Genomic DNA, 16,173 nt, shown 5'->3' on the forward strand with positions numbered 1-16,173 from the left:
TATAGCATATGCCCTCTAATCCAGGCAGCATCCCTTGTAAACCTCTTCTACACCCTATCCAAAGCCTCCACATCCTTCATGCGATGGGATGACCAGAATTGAACGCATACTTCAGATGCAGCCTAACCAGAGTTTTATAAAGTTGCAACATAACTTTGCGACTCTTGAACTCAATGCCTTGACTGAAGAGGGCAAGCATGCTGTACAACTTCTTTACCACCCTATCAACCTGTGCAGCCACTTTCAAGGAGCTATAAACTTGGACCCTAAGATCGCTCTGTACATCAACACTATTAAGGGTACTGTCCCTTTACATCTGATCTCCCAAGCTGCAACATCAGGATGCCAGATTTTACTAGATGCTGCCTGGATTAGAGGGTGTGAGCTATAAGGAAAGATTGGATAAACTTAGATTGTTCTCCCTAGAGTGTCAAAAGCTGAAGGGAGACCTGATAGAGGTTCTTAAAATTTAACAGATAAGGTAGACAGTCAGAATCTTTTCCCCAGGGTAGAAATGTTAACCACCAGTTTTGGGGGGGGGGGCGGCGCGGAAAGAAAGGTATAAAGGCGACATGAGGGGCAAGTTTTTTTTAAATAACGCAGAGAGTGGTAGGTGCTTGGAATGGGTTACCAGGGGTAGTAGTGGAAGCAGGCAGTTTGGTGGAGTTTAAAAGGCTTTTAGATAGACACACGAATATGAAGAGAATGGAGGGATATAGATGATGCACAGGAGGAGGACATTTAGTATAAATTGGCATCAAGATCAGCACTACGTAGGCCGAAAGGCCTGTCCAGTGCTGTGCTGTTCTACATTCCATGTCTATGTTTTACCTCACAATTGGCCGGATTAAACTCTCTCTGCCATTTCCCTGCCCATATCTGCAACTGATCTATATCTCGCTGTATTGGCAATATTCTACACTATACACAACGCCACCAATCTTTGTATCTTCTGCGAACTTACTAACCCACCCATCCACATTTTAATCCAAATCATTTGTATATATCACAAACAGCAGAGGTCCCAGTAGGGATCCTCGTGGAACACCACAAATCAAGGCCCTCCAACCAGAATAAGTCCCCTCCACCACTACCTCTGTCTTCTATAAGCAAGCCAATTCTGAATCCAAATGGCCAAGTCACTATGGACCCCATGTGTCTTAATCTTCTGGATAAGCCTACTATGAAGGACCTTGTCAAATGCCTTTCTAAAATCCACATAGACAACATCCATAGCTCTACCTTCGTCAATCACCTTCGTCACCTCCTCGAAAAACTCAATCGTTGGTAAGACACAACTTACCCCGCACAAAGCCATGCTTACTGTTCCTGATTAGGCCATGGTTTTCCAAATGCAAAAGAGTTTGCATAGAGTTTCCTGTTTGTCAATTTTGTTGTCAATCCTTCCTTTAATAGTCGTGTTTTATTTATGGTTTTTAACAACATCCTGGAATCATCTCTATGGCTACAAAAACTCCTCTTGGACGCCCTAATACCACTGCTCTCTCACTTTTCTTCCTGCCACGTGGAGCTGAGACATTCATGCCCTATACTCACCTGGCTGCATTCCCTCAAGCAACCAAAACTCCCACTGTTATCCAAAAGAGAAAATCTCCTTATGAGTGAGAAAAATTCAGGCGAATCTTGCACTGTTCCTGCCTGGAGCTGCAGCTGGATGACCTTCGGCTCATATGGGAGAATGAGGAGGTGATAGGTAAAAGCTGCTGGGAGTTCGCCACCCCCAAGTTGCAGGAGGCAGGTAGCTGGGTTAGCTGGGTGAGCTGGGTGACTGTCAGGAGAGGGGAAGGGAATAGGCAGGTAGTGCAGAGCACCCCTGTGGCTAATCTCCTCAATAACAGGTATATCACTTTAGATACTGTTGGGGGGGGGGAGTGGAACCAACCAGAGGGGTGAGAAGAGGAGAACAATAGTGTTAGGGGACTATAGTTAGGGGAACATACAGGAGATTCTGTGGATGTGAAAGAGACTCCTGGATGGTATGTTGCCTCCCAGGTGCCAGGGTCAGGGATGTCTCAGATCAGGTCAACAGCATTCTAAAGGGGGAGGGTGAGCAGCCAGAAGCTGTGGTACACATTGGTACCAACGATGTAGGTAGGAAAAAGGATGAGGTCCTGAAAAGTGAATATGGGGAACTAGGTAGGAAGCTGAAAAGCAGGACCTCAATGGTAGTAATCTCTGGATTGCTGCCTGTGCCATGGGCCAGTGAGGGTTAGAATAGGTTGATTTGGCAGATGAACATGTGGTTGAGAAATTGGTGCAGTGGGCAGGGTTTCAGATTTGTGGATCACTGGGATCTCTTCTGGGGAAGATATGACCTATACAAAAGGGACAGGTTACGCCTGAACTGGAGGGGGGGAGGGGGGTGACCTTGTGGGAAGATATGCTAGAGCTGTTGCGGAGGGTTTAAGCTCATTTGGCAGGGGGTGGGAACCTGAGTGATAGGTCCCTGAGTGACAGCTCAGAGGATGGGGCAGTTGGTGTATAGGTTGATGTAGTGTGTAGAGAGACTGAGGAAGGATAGGCAGTTGATAGGGCAAAATTGCAGTTAGTTGGATGGGATGAAGTGTGTCTATTTTAATGCAAGTAGTATCAGGAACAAGGGTGGTGAACTTAGAGCATGGGGCAGTACATGGAACTACGATGTTGTGGCCATTACAGAGACTTTGCTGTCACAAGGACAGGAATGGCTGCTGGATGTTCTGGGGTTTAGATGTTTCAAAAGGGACAGGGAGGGAGGTAAAAGAGGTGGGGGGGGGGGGGTGGCAGTGCTGATCAGGGATAGATAGAATCACTGCTGCAGAAAGGGAAGACGTCCTGGAGGGATCATTTACTGAGTCAGTGTGTGTGCAAGTCAGAAATAGGAAGGGAGCGACCACTCTATTGGGAGTATTCTATAGACACCCCAATAGCAACAGAGACACTGAGGAACAGATCGGGAGGCAGATTTTGGTAAGGTACAAAAATAACAGGGTTGTTGTCATGGGTGATTTCAACTTCCCTAATATTGATTGGCACCTCCTTAGAGCAAGAGGTTTGGATGGGGTAGAATTTGTTAGGTGTATCCAGGAAGGATTCCTGACATAATATGTAGGCAGGCTGACTAGAGGAGAGGCCATTCTGGATGTGGTACTATGCAATGAACCTGGTCAGGTGTCAGAACTCTTGGTGGGTTAGCATTTTGGAGACAGTGACCACAACTCCCTGACCTTTACCCTTGCCTTGGAGAGGGATAGGAGCAGACGGTATGGCAAAGTATTTAACTGGGGAGAGAGAATTATGATGCTATTAGGCAGGAACTTAAGAGTGTAAATTGGGAGCAGATGTACTCATGGAAATGCACAATGGAAATGTGGAGGTTGTTTAGAGATCACTTGCAGGGGGTTCTGGATAGGTTTGTCCCACTGAGGCAGGAAAAGGATGGTACGGTGAAGGAACCATGGTTGACAAGAGATGTGGAATACCTAGTGAAGAGGAAGAAAGAAGCTCTCTTGAAGGTTTGGGAAGCAAGGATCAAACAGGGCTCTAGAGAGTTACAAGGTAGCCAGGAAAGAGGTTAAAAATGGAATTAGCTAGAATGGGGCATGAGAAGGCCTTGGCGAGTAGGATTAAGGAAAACCCCAAGGTGTTCTACTCGTATATGAAGAACAGGAGGATGACTAGAGTGAAGGTAGGACCGATTAGGGATAGAGGAGGAAACATGCCTGGAGTTGGAGGAGGTAGGGGAGGTCCTTAATGAATACTTTGCTTCAGTATTCATCTGTGACAGATACCTTGACATTTGTGAGGACAGCGTAAAACAGGCTGATAAGCTGGAACATGTCAAGGTTAAGAAGGAAGATGTGCTGGAACCTTGGAAAAACATTAGGATAGACAAGTCACTGGGGCTGGACAGGATATATCCCAGGATATTATGGGAAGTGAGGGAAGATATTTCTGAGCCCTTGGCGATGATCTTTGCATCCTTGCTGGCCACAGGTGTAGTACCAGATGACTGGAGGGTGGCAAATGTTATTCCTTTGTTCAAGAAAGGGAGTAGGGACAACCCTGGGAATTACAGGCACCGAGTCTTACTTCAGTGGTGGGCAAATTATTGGAAAAAAATCTTAGGGACAACATTTATGAGCATTTGGAGAAGCATAGTCTGATTAGGAATAGTCAGCATGGCTTTATGAGGGGCAGATCATGCCTCATGAGCCTGACTGAATTCTTTGAGGATGTGACAGAGCACATTGATGAAGGTAGAGCAGTGGATGTGGTGTATATGGACTTTAGTAAGGCTTTTGATAAGGTTCCCCATGATAGGCTCATTCAGAAGGTCAGGACGCATGGGATCCAGGGAAGCTTGGCTGTGTGGATTCAGAATTGGCTCGCCCATAGAAGACAGAGGATGGTGGTAGATGGAGCGTATTCTGCCTGAAGGTCGGTGACTAGTGGTGTTCCGCAGGGATCTGTTCTGGGACCCCTGCTCTTTGTAATTTTTATCAATGACTTGGATGAGGATGTGGAAGGATGGGTTAGTAAGTTTGCTGACGATACAAAGGTTGGTGGTGTTGTGGATAGTGTAGAAGGTTGTCAAGGGTAACAACGAGACATTGCTAGATGCAAAGCTTGGGTGAAAAGTGGCAGATGGAGTTCAATCTGGAAGAGTGTGAAGTGATACACTTTGGAAGGTTGAATTTGAAGGCAGATTACGGGGTTAATGGCAGGCCTCTTAGCAGTGTGGAGGAACTGAGGGATCTTGGGGTCCAAGTCTATAGATCTCTCAAAGTTGCCATGCAGGTCGATAGGGTTGTTAAGAAGGCGTGTGGAGTGTTGGCCTTCATTAGTCGGGGGTTTGAGTTCAAGAGCCGCAAGGTAATGTTGCAGCTCTATAAAAGCCTGGTTAGACCACACTTAGAATATTGTGTTCAGTTCTGGTCACCTCATTACAGGAAGGATGTGGAAGCTTTAGGGAGGGTGCAGAGGAGATTTACCAGGATGCTGCCTGGATTGGAGAGCATGTCTTATGAGGATAGGTTAAGCGAGCTAGGGCTCTTCTCTTTGGAGCAAAGGAGGATGTGCGGTGACCTGACAGAGCTGTACAAGATGATAAGAGGCATAGATCGAGTGGACAGTCAGAGAGTTTTTCCCAGGGCAGAAATGGCTAACACGAGGGGGCATAATTTTAAGGTGACTGGAGGAAAGATATAAGGGAGATATCAGAGGTAAGTTTATTTGCACAGAAAGTGGTGGGTGCATGGAATGTGCTGCCAAGGGTGCTGGTAGAGGCAGATACATTAGGGACATTTAAGGGACTCTTAGATAAGCACGGAGATGATAGAAAAATGGAAGGGTATGTGGGAGCGAATGGTTAAATTGATCTTAAAGTAGGTTAAAAGGTCGGCACAACATCATGGGCTGAAGGGCCTGCACTGTGCTGTAATGTTCTATGCTCCTCCCAGTTTGGCCATCACTTGTTCCCTCTCCGTCTGCACAGACCACTTCTCTAAACATGCTTCCCTCAAAAGTTTTCACTCTCACAGAGACACCACAGTGACTCCTGTTGCCACTGCTGTTTAAACCTAAATTTAGGTTTAGGGTTAGATGCAGCTAGAGATACTTCCTACATGTGGCTGTCGATGCCACTAGATGTGGCTGTCGATGCCACTAGATGTGGCTGTCGATGCCACTAGATGTGTCTGCAACTTCCCACATGGCACAAGATGAAACCAGTAGTCTTATTTAAAAAATACGATATTGCAATAACTGCAAGTTTGATAGAAGTTGAATGAGATGCACAACAGTCTGGTCTTTAAGAGCTTCATTGTGAATTAAGCAGGATTTAAACTCAGAAATTCAAAATATAATATTTTATCATCACTGACGTAAGCCTGTTCCCATCTACCTTAACTCCGCAATGAATACATAATTTTTCATCAACTAATTTTGCCAATTTTTAACAGATTACACAGTAAACTTTACTGCTGTGAAAAACAGCAATCCAAATACTGCACGCTCAAATGCAAAATTACATCTTGGGTATAACTAATAAACAGGTATGAAAGCAGCAATGCCTTCCTTCCACAAATATTTACACCTGTTAAGAATTCTTTTAGCAGTTTGAATGTGTTAAAGTACAGGTATTTTCCCAGTTTGTCACAGCAATCTGGCTTTCTTTGCAAGTGATTGGTAGTTACATTATTTTTTAACCAATTAGAAATATTAAATCTCAGAAATAGACAAACCTGAAGCTGATCAAGATCAGGCGGTGGAGGAGGGAAGTCTGGCTCCTGAGGCTGGAAAGCTTCTCGAACTGTAGCTACAGCACCTAGAATTCGATATCCTGAATCCAAGAAGCTCTTCTGCAGACCTACAGGTCAGAATCATAGATTATTGAACAAGTGAATAATGCTTTTTAGACAGGCAATTGTACTTTTTTTTTTAAATTACACAATATTTAAGCCAAACATAAGGCTTGATAACTTATTTGACACAAACAAAAATTGCAAAAACTAATCCCATCAGTTGAGAAACCACCTGACATTTTTGTCAATGTACAAAACTGTCCCATGGGTGTTGCAAGTAAAATTAATACTTTTTTAATTTGAAAAACCCATCCCATTCATGATTTTGTTTATTTAATTGCTTGTACATTATTTAATTAAGCTGTGGCCTCCTCTTGTTTTCAATACTATGTAGCTTCACACAAGTAGTATAACTTCGTAAGTTATTAAAAACGAAGTGTAGCAAAAGGGCGTTTGACTTTATTTCATCAGTTATTGGACTGGGACTCAACTTCGGCCTCAGACTGTGTTGGCAATAAATGTAACAATGGCACATAATATTACAATGAATCCCTAATAAGTTCCAGTTTCACCTTCAACTGATGAAGTCGACTTCTCCAGTTAATAGGCCAACCTTGGTGCACAGACGAGTCTTGAGAATAAAGTTGCCAATGGTGTGTTCGCTGATTAATTTCTCCTCCCTGCAAGATTGTGTGCAGTTCTGGTCGCCATACGAAGGATGTGATTAAGCTAGATAGAGTGCGGGAATGACTCACAAGGATGTCACTGGAATTGGAGAGCTTGACTTATAAAAAGAAACAGGAAAGGCTGGAATCTCTTTCCCTGGAGAAGAAGGACAAGGGTGACTTTACTGAGGTTTATAATATCATAAGGGGCAATAAATAAGACGGACTGTCAGAGCCTTTTCCCCAGGGAGGGGAACCTGACAGGTTTAAAGTGTGAGGGGAAAGATTTAATGGCGATCTGAGGGACGAGTTTTTCCACACTGAGGGTGGTGAACATATGGAACGAGCTGCCAGAGGAAGTGGTGCAGGCAGGTAGAATTATAACACTTAAAAGACAGTTAGACAGGTCAGTAGATAAGAAAGATTTAGAGGGATATGGGCCAAATGCAGCCAAATGGAACTAGATCAAATAGGTACCTTGTCCGGCATGGATGAGTTGGGCTAAAGGACCTGTTTCCGTGCTGTTTAACTGACTCTAAAACATCAACTAATAAGTTATATTTTAGGAAATAAATTAAGTGCCTCAGAAATGTTAAATTATGATGTAAATGGCATCCAAATTCAGGAAAACCATATCAAGGTGATTTTGATGGAGAAAAATTAGATGGAATCAGTGCCTGCAATCCAAAGTTAATCGTCTATTTGTAATGCTCTTGGTTTTACCTGTCATCTTTAAGAACAAAATGCTCAACAGAAAAATGGCACTTTCAAAAATCAGGTCAAGTGCAGAGTAAATGATGAAACACAGTTGTGCCTTACCAGGATCTGAAATGTTTCCCGCTACAGCTTTCGCATCCATTACCATGGGCGAGATTGTTTTGCTTAGTTCATCAGATGCTGCCTTCACTGATTCACGAAATTTTGGATCTTCTGAGTTTTCAACTTCCCTTTTAGCAACCAAAAGAATTCTGTTTGCCCGACGAGCAATACTCGTTGCTCCAGCAACCAGCATCTGAGGCTGTACATTGGCCATTGCTACCTTGCATTTGTCTATATCTTTCTTAATGGCTTCCTCAGAGGCATCCAATAAGGACCTGGTATCGATAGCTTCATCAACTAAACCTGCAAGATAAATGACACATTTATCCAGCATCATCCTTATTCAATTGACAAACAATTCTGAATTTAAAATTTTTGATAAAATTCATCTCATACAAATAGATGTGTCCAGTTTGGTACTGTGGAAATTTGGGGATAACAGTGGCACTGTGCATGACACAAATGAAAATGGGAGCATGCATCTTACCTAGAAATCCCTAAAAATCCAGTAACATACAATTTGCACAATTTCTCAAGCTACAGTGAAATATACCATTCAAGTCTGGGTTTCATGCAATAGAAGACATGGGTGATTTCCTAATGTCAGCGTTGGTGCATGGAAAAAGAAAAAAATAAAAGCCAAACGATCAGCAGAGGACTGTCTTGTACAATTGCTGGGAGCCACCCAAATGAAAGCAGCAGCATCTCACAGGAGGCAGAACATCCACACAAGATACATGGACCTACTGAAGAAGTCGAGAGACCTGGGGGCAGGGAATAACAATCACAAAGGATGCAAGGAATCCACTTCATAATCATTACAATTTCAGAACAACAGGTTGGGTTAGAGTTGATCTCAATTCAAGTCAGTAATTTAGAGGATAAGACGTTATAATGACAAGTCATACATCATTGAAATAGTATAGGTAATGCCAATTTCATAACCGCTGACATTTACAGCAAAGAGCAGCAATGCCAAGAAATGGCAGCTCCAGTGTTACGAAGCTGGAGCTGGACACATTCAAGATCATCTGGATACTGAGAGCATCATAGATAAGAGTTTCAGTGAGATGGTCACACCCAAGGTGCAAGCTGCAGGTAATTGGGGGACCACCAGGAAAGGTAGGGGAGGTTGACAGAAAGTGCAGGATTCCCCTGTGGACATTCCCCTTGAAAACTGGTATACCGTTTTAGATACTGGTGCAGGGGGTGACCACTCAGGAGAAAGAAGCAGTACAGCCAGGTCTGTGGCACCATAACTGGACCTAAGACTCAGCAGGGAAGGGTGAAGGCAGAAAGGATTATAGTGATAGGAGTCTTGATAGTTAGGGTGGCAGACAGGAGATTCTGTGGCCGCAAAAGGGACTCTAGGATGGTGTGTTGCCTCCCTGGTGCCAGGGCTGAGGATGTCTCTGAGCAGTTGCAGAACATTCTCAAGGGGGAGGGTGAGCAACCAGAAATCATTGTGCATGTTGGCACAAATGACACAGGTAAAAAAGGGATGAGGTCCTGTGGAGTGAATATAGGGAGTTAGGAAAGAGGTTAAAAAGCAGGACCTCGAGGGTAGTAACCTCTGGATTACTCCCTGTGCCACGGGCTCGTGAGGGTAAGAATAGGAGGATATGGCAGATGAATGCATGGCTGAAGAGTTGGTGCAGGGGTCAGAGATTCAGATTTGTGAATCATTGGTATCTCTTCTGGGACAGAGGTGACCTGTGCAAGAGGGATGGGTTGCACCTGAACTGGAGGGGGAACCAATATCCTCGTGGGCAGATTTGTTAGTGGTGCTAGTTGGGTTTGAACTAGACTGGCAGTTCAAATCAGAAGTGAGGCAGATGGGAGGCTGGAAGTTGAGAGAGAATTCAATGACATTAAGGTCAATAGACAAGACAGGTGACAGCAAGGCAGGGAGTGAGGAAAGACCATTGGATTGAATTGCATTTATCTCAATGCAATAGGCCTGACAGGTAACAGAGATGAACTCAGGGCATGGATAGCTACATTGGACTGGGATATTATAACCATTACAGAAACATTGCAAAGGGAAGGGCATGACTGGCAGCTAAATGGCCAGGGTACAGGTGCTATAGGCAGAATAGAGGTGAAGGAAAGAGAGGAGGGGCAGTTACATTTCTGATTAAGGAGAACATCACGGCAGTAGTCCGAGGTGAAATTAGTGACACTTTATGGGTGGAACTGAGAAATAAGAAGGGGATGATCACCTTGTTGGAATTGTACTATTGGCCCCCTAATAGTCAACGGGAATTAGAGGAACAAATATGAAGGAAGACTGCAGAAAGTTGCAAGAATAATAGGGCTGTCATGGTAGGGGATTTTAGGTTTCCTGATATAGACTGGGATTGCCAGAGTTCTAAGGGCTTTGATGGGGTGGAATTTGTTATGTGTGTTCAAGAAAATTTCCTCATGCAATATATCGAAGGCTCCACCAGGGAGAGGGCAAAGCTTGGGAAATGGGGCAAGACAAGTGACTGATATGTCTGTGCGGGAATACTTTGGGATCTGTGACCATACTTCCATTACTTTTAAATGAATTATGGAAAGGGACAGATCAGGTCCCCAAGTTCTAAATTGGTGCAAGGCAAATTTTTACAGTATTAGACAGGAACTTGCAGAAGTTGATTGGAGTAGGTTTGCAGGCAAAGGAACATCTAGCAAGTGGGAGGCTTTTAAGAGACATATCGAGAGGTCAAGATCTGCATATTTCTGTCAAAGTGAAGGGCAAGGCTGGCAGGAGCAGGGAAGCCTAGATGAAAATGGATAGTGAGGCTTTGGTCAGGAAAAAGGAGGCATAGGTCAAGTACAGGCAACCAGGATCGTGAATCCCAGGAGGAATATACAAGTTGCAGGAGTATACTCAAGAAGGAAATCAAGGGCAAAAAGGGGGAATGAGATAGCTTTGGCAGGGAAGATTAAGGAGAATCCAGAGATTTTATATTAAGGGAAAAAGAGTAACTGGGGAGAGAAAAGGGTCTCTTAAAGACCAAAGTGGATATCTTTGTGTGGAGCTGCAGGAGATGGGCAAGATCCTCAATGAGTATTTCTGCTCATTTTTTACCATGGAGGAAGACATGAAGACTTTGGACCTTGAGAAAGTTAATGGGGAGATCTTGGAGATAGTTTTCATTACAATAGATGACGTATTGGATGTCTTAAAATGTATGAAGGTAGATAAGTCTCCAGGACCTGATATACTGAGGTATGCTGCGAGAAGTTAGAGAAGAAATTATGGGAGCCCTGGCTGAAATACATACATCATTAGCAACTGGTGAAGAGCCAGAAGACTGAAGGGTGGCTACTGTTGCACCTTTTAAAGGGCTGCAGAGAAAAACCTAGGAACTATAGACCAGTAAGCCTAACATCTATGGAAGATAAGTTACTAGAGGGGATTCTGAGGGATAAGATATATAAGCATTTGGAAAGACAAAGTCTGCATGGCTTTGTGTGTGGGAGATCAAGTCTGATTTGACTGAGCTTTTTTTGAAGTAACCAAGAAGGTTGATAAGGGCAGGGTGGTAGACATGGTCTGTATGGACTTCTATAAGGCCTTTGGTAAGGTTCCGCATGGCGGACTGCTATAGAAAGTCAGATTGTATGGGATCCGGGGAGAGTAAGCTAACGGATACAGAATTAGCTTGATAGTAGGAAGCAGAGGGTGATGTTAGAAGGTTGTCTTCTGGACTGGAGGACCATGACTAGTGGTGTTCCCCAGGGATCGGTGCTACACCCATTGCTATTTGTAATCTATATCAATGATTTGGATGAGAATGCAAAGGGCATGATGGTAAGTTTGCAGATGATACTAAGATAGGTGGTGTCATTGACAGTGAAGATGGTTATGAGGATTCACAGAGAGATCTTGATCAGCTGGGTACGTGGGCTGAGGAATGGCAAATGGAGTTTAATTTGGGTAAGTATGAGGTGTTGCATTTTCGTAAGATAAGTGAGCGTTAGACTTTCACAGTGAATGATAGGGCTATGGGGAGTGTTGTAGAACAGAGGGACCGAGGAGTACAAATACATGGTTCCCCGAAAGTGGCATCGCAGGTACACAGAATGGTGAAGGCGGCTGTAGGCACACTGGCCTTCATCAGGTAGAGCATTGAGTATTGGAGGTTGGGATGTATTGTTGCTGTTGTACAAGACATTGGTGAGGCCACATATAGAATATTGTGTTCAGATTTAGTCACCCTGCTATAGGAACGATGCCATTAAGCTGAAATGAGAGCAGAGGATATTTATGAGAATGTTGCCAGGACTCGAGGGACTGAGTTATGGAGAGTGGTTGAGCAGGTTGGGACGGCAACCTTGTGATACACTTCGGGAGATCAAATTCAAAGGCAGAATACAAGGTTAATGGCAGGACTCTTAGCAGTGTGGAGGAACAGAGGGATCTTGGGGTCCACATCCATAGATCCCTCAAGGTTGCCATGCAGGTCAATAGGGTTGTTAAGAAGGCGTATGGAGTGTTGGCCTTCATCAGTCAGGGTATTGAGTTCAAGAGCCGCGAGGTGATGTTGCAGCTCTCTGGAACTCTGGTTAGACTACACTTGGAGTATTGTGTTCAGTTCTGGTCACTTCATTATAGGAAGAATGTGGAAGCTTTAGAGAGGGTGCAGAGGAGATTTACCAGTACGTTGCCTGGATTGGAGAGCATGTCTTATGAGGATATCCTTTAATGTGTGTATGACTTCACACTTATCCGGGTTGAACTCCATCTGCCACTTCTCAGCCCAGTTCTGCATTCTATCAATATCCTGTTGTAATCTGCAGCAACCTTCTACACTATCCACAACACCACCAACCTTTGTATCATCAGCAAACTTACTAACCCACCCTTCCACATCCTCATCCAAGTCATTGATAAAAATCACAAAGAGCAGGGGTCCCAAGAACAGATCCCTGCAGAACACAACTGGTCACCGACCTCCAGGCAGAATACGCTCCATCTACCATCACCCTCTGTCTTCTATGAGCGAGCCAATTCTGAATCCACACAGCCAAGTTTCCCTGGATCCCATGCCTCCTGAATTTCTGAATAAGCCTTCCATGAGGAACCTTATCAAACACGTTACTAAAATCCATGTACACCACATCCACTGCTCTACTTTCATCAATGTGCTTTGTCACATCCTCAAAGAATTCAATCAGGCTCGTGAGGTATGACCTGCCCCTCACAAAGCCATGCTGACTGTCCCTAATCAGCCTATGCTTCTCTAAATGCCCATAAATCCTGTCTCTAAGAATCTTCTCCAGTAATTTGCCCACCACTCATTGTAAGACTCGTTGGTTTGTAATTCCCAGGGTTATCCCTACTCCCTTTCTTGAACAAAGGAATAACATTTGCCACCCTCCAGTCATCTGGTACTATACCTGTGGCCAGTGAGGACGCAAAGATCGTCGGCAAAGGTGCAGCAATCTCTTCCCTCGCTTCCCGTAATAACCTTGGTTATAACCCGTCCGGCCCCGGTGACTTATCTATCCTAATGTTTTTCAATAGCTCCAGCACATCCTCTTTCCTCACATCAACATGCCCTAGCACGTCAGCCTGTCGTACGCCATCCTCACAAACATCAAGGTCTCTCTCTCTCTGTCTGGTGAATACTGAAGCAAAGTATTTATTAAGGACCTCGCCTCCCTCTTCCAACTCCAGGCACGTTTCCTCTTTTTTCCCTGATCGGTCCTACCCTCACTCTGGTCATCCTCTTATTCTTCACATACTTGTAGAATGTCTTGGGGTTTTCCTTGATCCTATTCGCCAAGGACTTCTCATGCCCCCTTCCCACTCCATTCTTAAGCTCCCTCCTGGCTACCTTGCAACTCTCCAGACCCCTGTCTGATCCATGCTTTCTAAACCTTAGATGAGCTAGGGCTTTTCTCTTTGGAGAGAAAGAGGATGAGAGGTGACTTGATAGAGGTGTACAAGATGATAAGAGGCATAGTTCGAGTGGACAGTCAGAGACTTTTTCCCAGGACGACAGTGGCTAACACAAGGGGGCACAATTTTAATGTGATTGGAAGAAGATACAAGGGAGATGTCAGGGGTAAGTGTTTTTTTCCCACAAAGAATGGTGGATGAGGGCAGATACCTTAGGGACATTTAAGAGACTCTTAGATAGACACAATGAATGATTAGAGAAATGGAGAGCTATGTGGGATGGAAGGGTTAGATAGATCTTAGAGCAGGATAAAATTTCGGCACAACGTTGTGCTGTTATGTTCTATGTACGTATATTTAAGAGCTTGGTGGCACATGAATCAAAAATCACTTTCAATCTTGATATAAAACTAAATTGTATTATGATCACTCTTCCTTTCAGTATTAAATTACCCTTGCTCGTTGCACAATATTAGATCTAAAATAGCATTTTCCAGTTTGTTCCTCAAGAAAACCATCACACATGTACCATGAGTTAATTCTCTACACTGGTACTGCAAATTTAGTTTTCTTAAAAAAGTTCCCCATGATTATTTTATTATGTTTGTTATATGTGCCTCTAATTTCCCCTGCTTCTACAATGATCTACATTACCACCCAAGGGCTTGTGCTGTACTGTGTTCTATGTATGTTCTATTCTGCCTGTCTTTTCTAAAGGTATTTAATTCCAACAATTGTCAGTTTGCAAACCATATGTCCATAATGGTAATTTGACTCTAGCCACTTATTTCAATTTGTGCCATCAATGAATTTTATGAATTTTATGAACGCTGCAAATTGTGCAACGTGAATTTTGCCTTTTTATCACTTTTCCCTACTCTGATTTAAATTGTAGGTATGGCTTTATGTTTGTATGCCACATTCTTCACTGAAACACTGGTTATCATGACCCATTTCACTACCCTGCATTAAAAATTTTTTTTATGGCATTAACATTTTAGATTTTACCTCATCTGAACTCTGCCAACCCTCACCCCAACTATTGTTTGCAGACTATTTGTTATTTATTTTACTACAACAGTTGCAGCATTTAAGCTTGATAAGTATGAGGTGATGCATTTTGCATTGTTGGGGGAGTGGTGTGTGGGGGTCTAATAAGGGTAGGACAAATACTTTGAATGGTAGAGCATTAGGACCATCAAGGAACAAAGGAATCTTGGTGCACAAGTCCAAAGATACTTAAAGGGGGCAATAGTAGTGAAGGTGGCACACCTGATGCTTGTCTTCATGAGCCAGGGCATAGAATACAAGAGCAGGGAGGTCATGGTACAACTTTATAAAACATTGTACAGCATGGAAACGGGCCATTCATCCTAACTCATCCACACTGACCAGGGGGCACCTTTCCAATATTAATCCCATCTCCCAGCACTTGGTCCATAACCTTCTATGCCTAAGTGATTCAAGTGCTCATTTGGACATCTTTTAAGTGTTGTCAGTGACCCAGCTTCAACCATTTTCAGGTAGTGTATTCCAGGCACTTACCAATCTCTCGGTGAAGGTGGTTCCCCTCATATCCTCTCCAAATCTCTTCTCCCTTACCCTAAATCTACATCCTTCTCTTTATCTACCTCTGATATGGGGAAAATTTTCCTGCAGTCTACCCTATCTATACCCCTCACAATTTTCTATACCTCAATAGATGGGATCTGAGGGTGGTTGGAATCCAGGATGCACTGCCTGAGAAGGTGGTGGAGGCAGGTACATTCAGGGTACCCTCACAACATTTAAGCACCATCTGGATCAGCATTTGGAGCAACAAACAAAGTCCTGGAGGAACTCAGCGGATCAGGCAGCATCTTTGGAGGGAAACAGACAATTGGCATTTCAGGTCGAGACCCTTCAGCAGAACTGGAAAGAGGGGAGATAGCCAGTATAACAAGGTGGTGGGGGGAAAGGGCTGGAACAAGAGCTGGCAGGTGATAGGTAGATCCAGGTGAGGGAGGTGATAGGAAGATAAGGGAGGGGGAGAGTGGGAATGGTGTCAGAAACTGGAAGTGACAAAAGGGCTGAAGATGATGAAATCTGACAGGAGTGGATGGTGGAGCATGGAATAAAGGGAGGGAAGTGGGGGAGGAGTGTGTAGGTGATAGGCAGATGGAGGGGGAGATGAAGAGGGTGGGGAGGGGAAATGCATAGGATGACATGGACAGTTGGATCAGGAAGAGAGAGAAAAATGGGGGAAAACGGGACAGAGGGGGAGCAGTTACTTGAAGTTTGAGAATTCGAAGTTCATGCCGTAAGGTTGGAGATTGCCCAGGCGGAATATGTGGTGCCGTTCCTCTGAATCACATTTAGCTTTGACCTGGCAGTGGAGGAGGCCATGGACAGACATGTTGGTGTGGGAACGGGAAGAGGAATTGAAATGGCTGGCCACTGGGAGATCCTGGCCGGCACGGCGGATGGAGCAAAGGTGCTCGATGAAGTA

General features: G+C 44.1%; 1 protein-coding gene across 1 annotated transcript in view; it reads right to left on the reverse strand.

Moving 5' to 3' along the window:
- Positions 1-16,173, reverse strand: part of LOC127584625 (vinculin-like) — a 158,348-nt gene that overhangs the window by 34,260 nt on the left and 107,915 nt on the right. The window contains 2 exon segments of the mRNA XM_052041443.1: positions 6,246-6,370; positions 7,790-8,092. Of these exon segments, the coding sequence (XP_051897403.1) occupies positions 6,246-6,370; positions 7,790-8,092 (428 nt within the window).

The sequence above is a fragment of the Pristis pectinata genome, chromosome 30 (assembly GCF_009764475.1).
Source record: "Pristis pectinata isolate sPriPec2 chromosome 30, sPriPec2.1.pri, whole genome shotgun sequence".
Lineage (NCBI taxonomy): Eukaryota > Metazoa > Chordata > Chondrichthyes > Rhinopristiformes > Pristidae > Pristis > Pristis pectinata.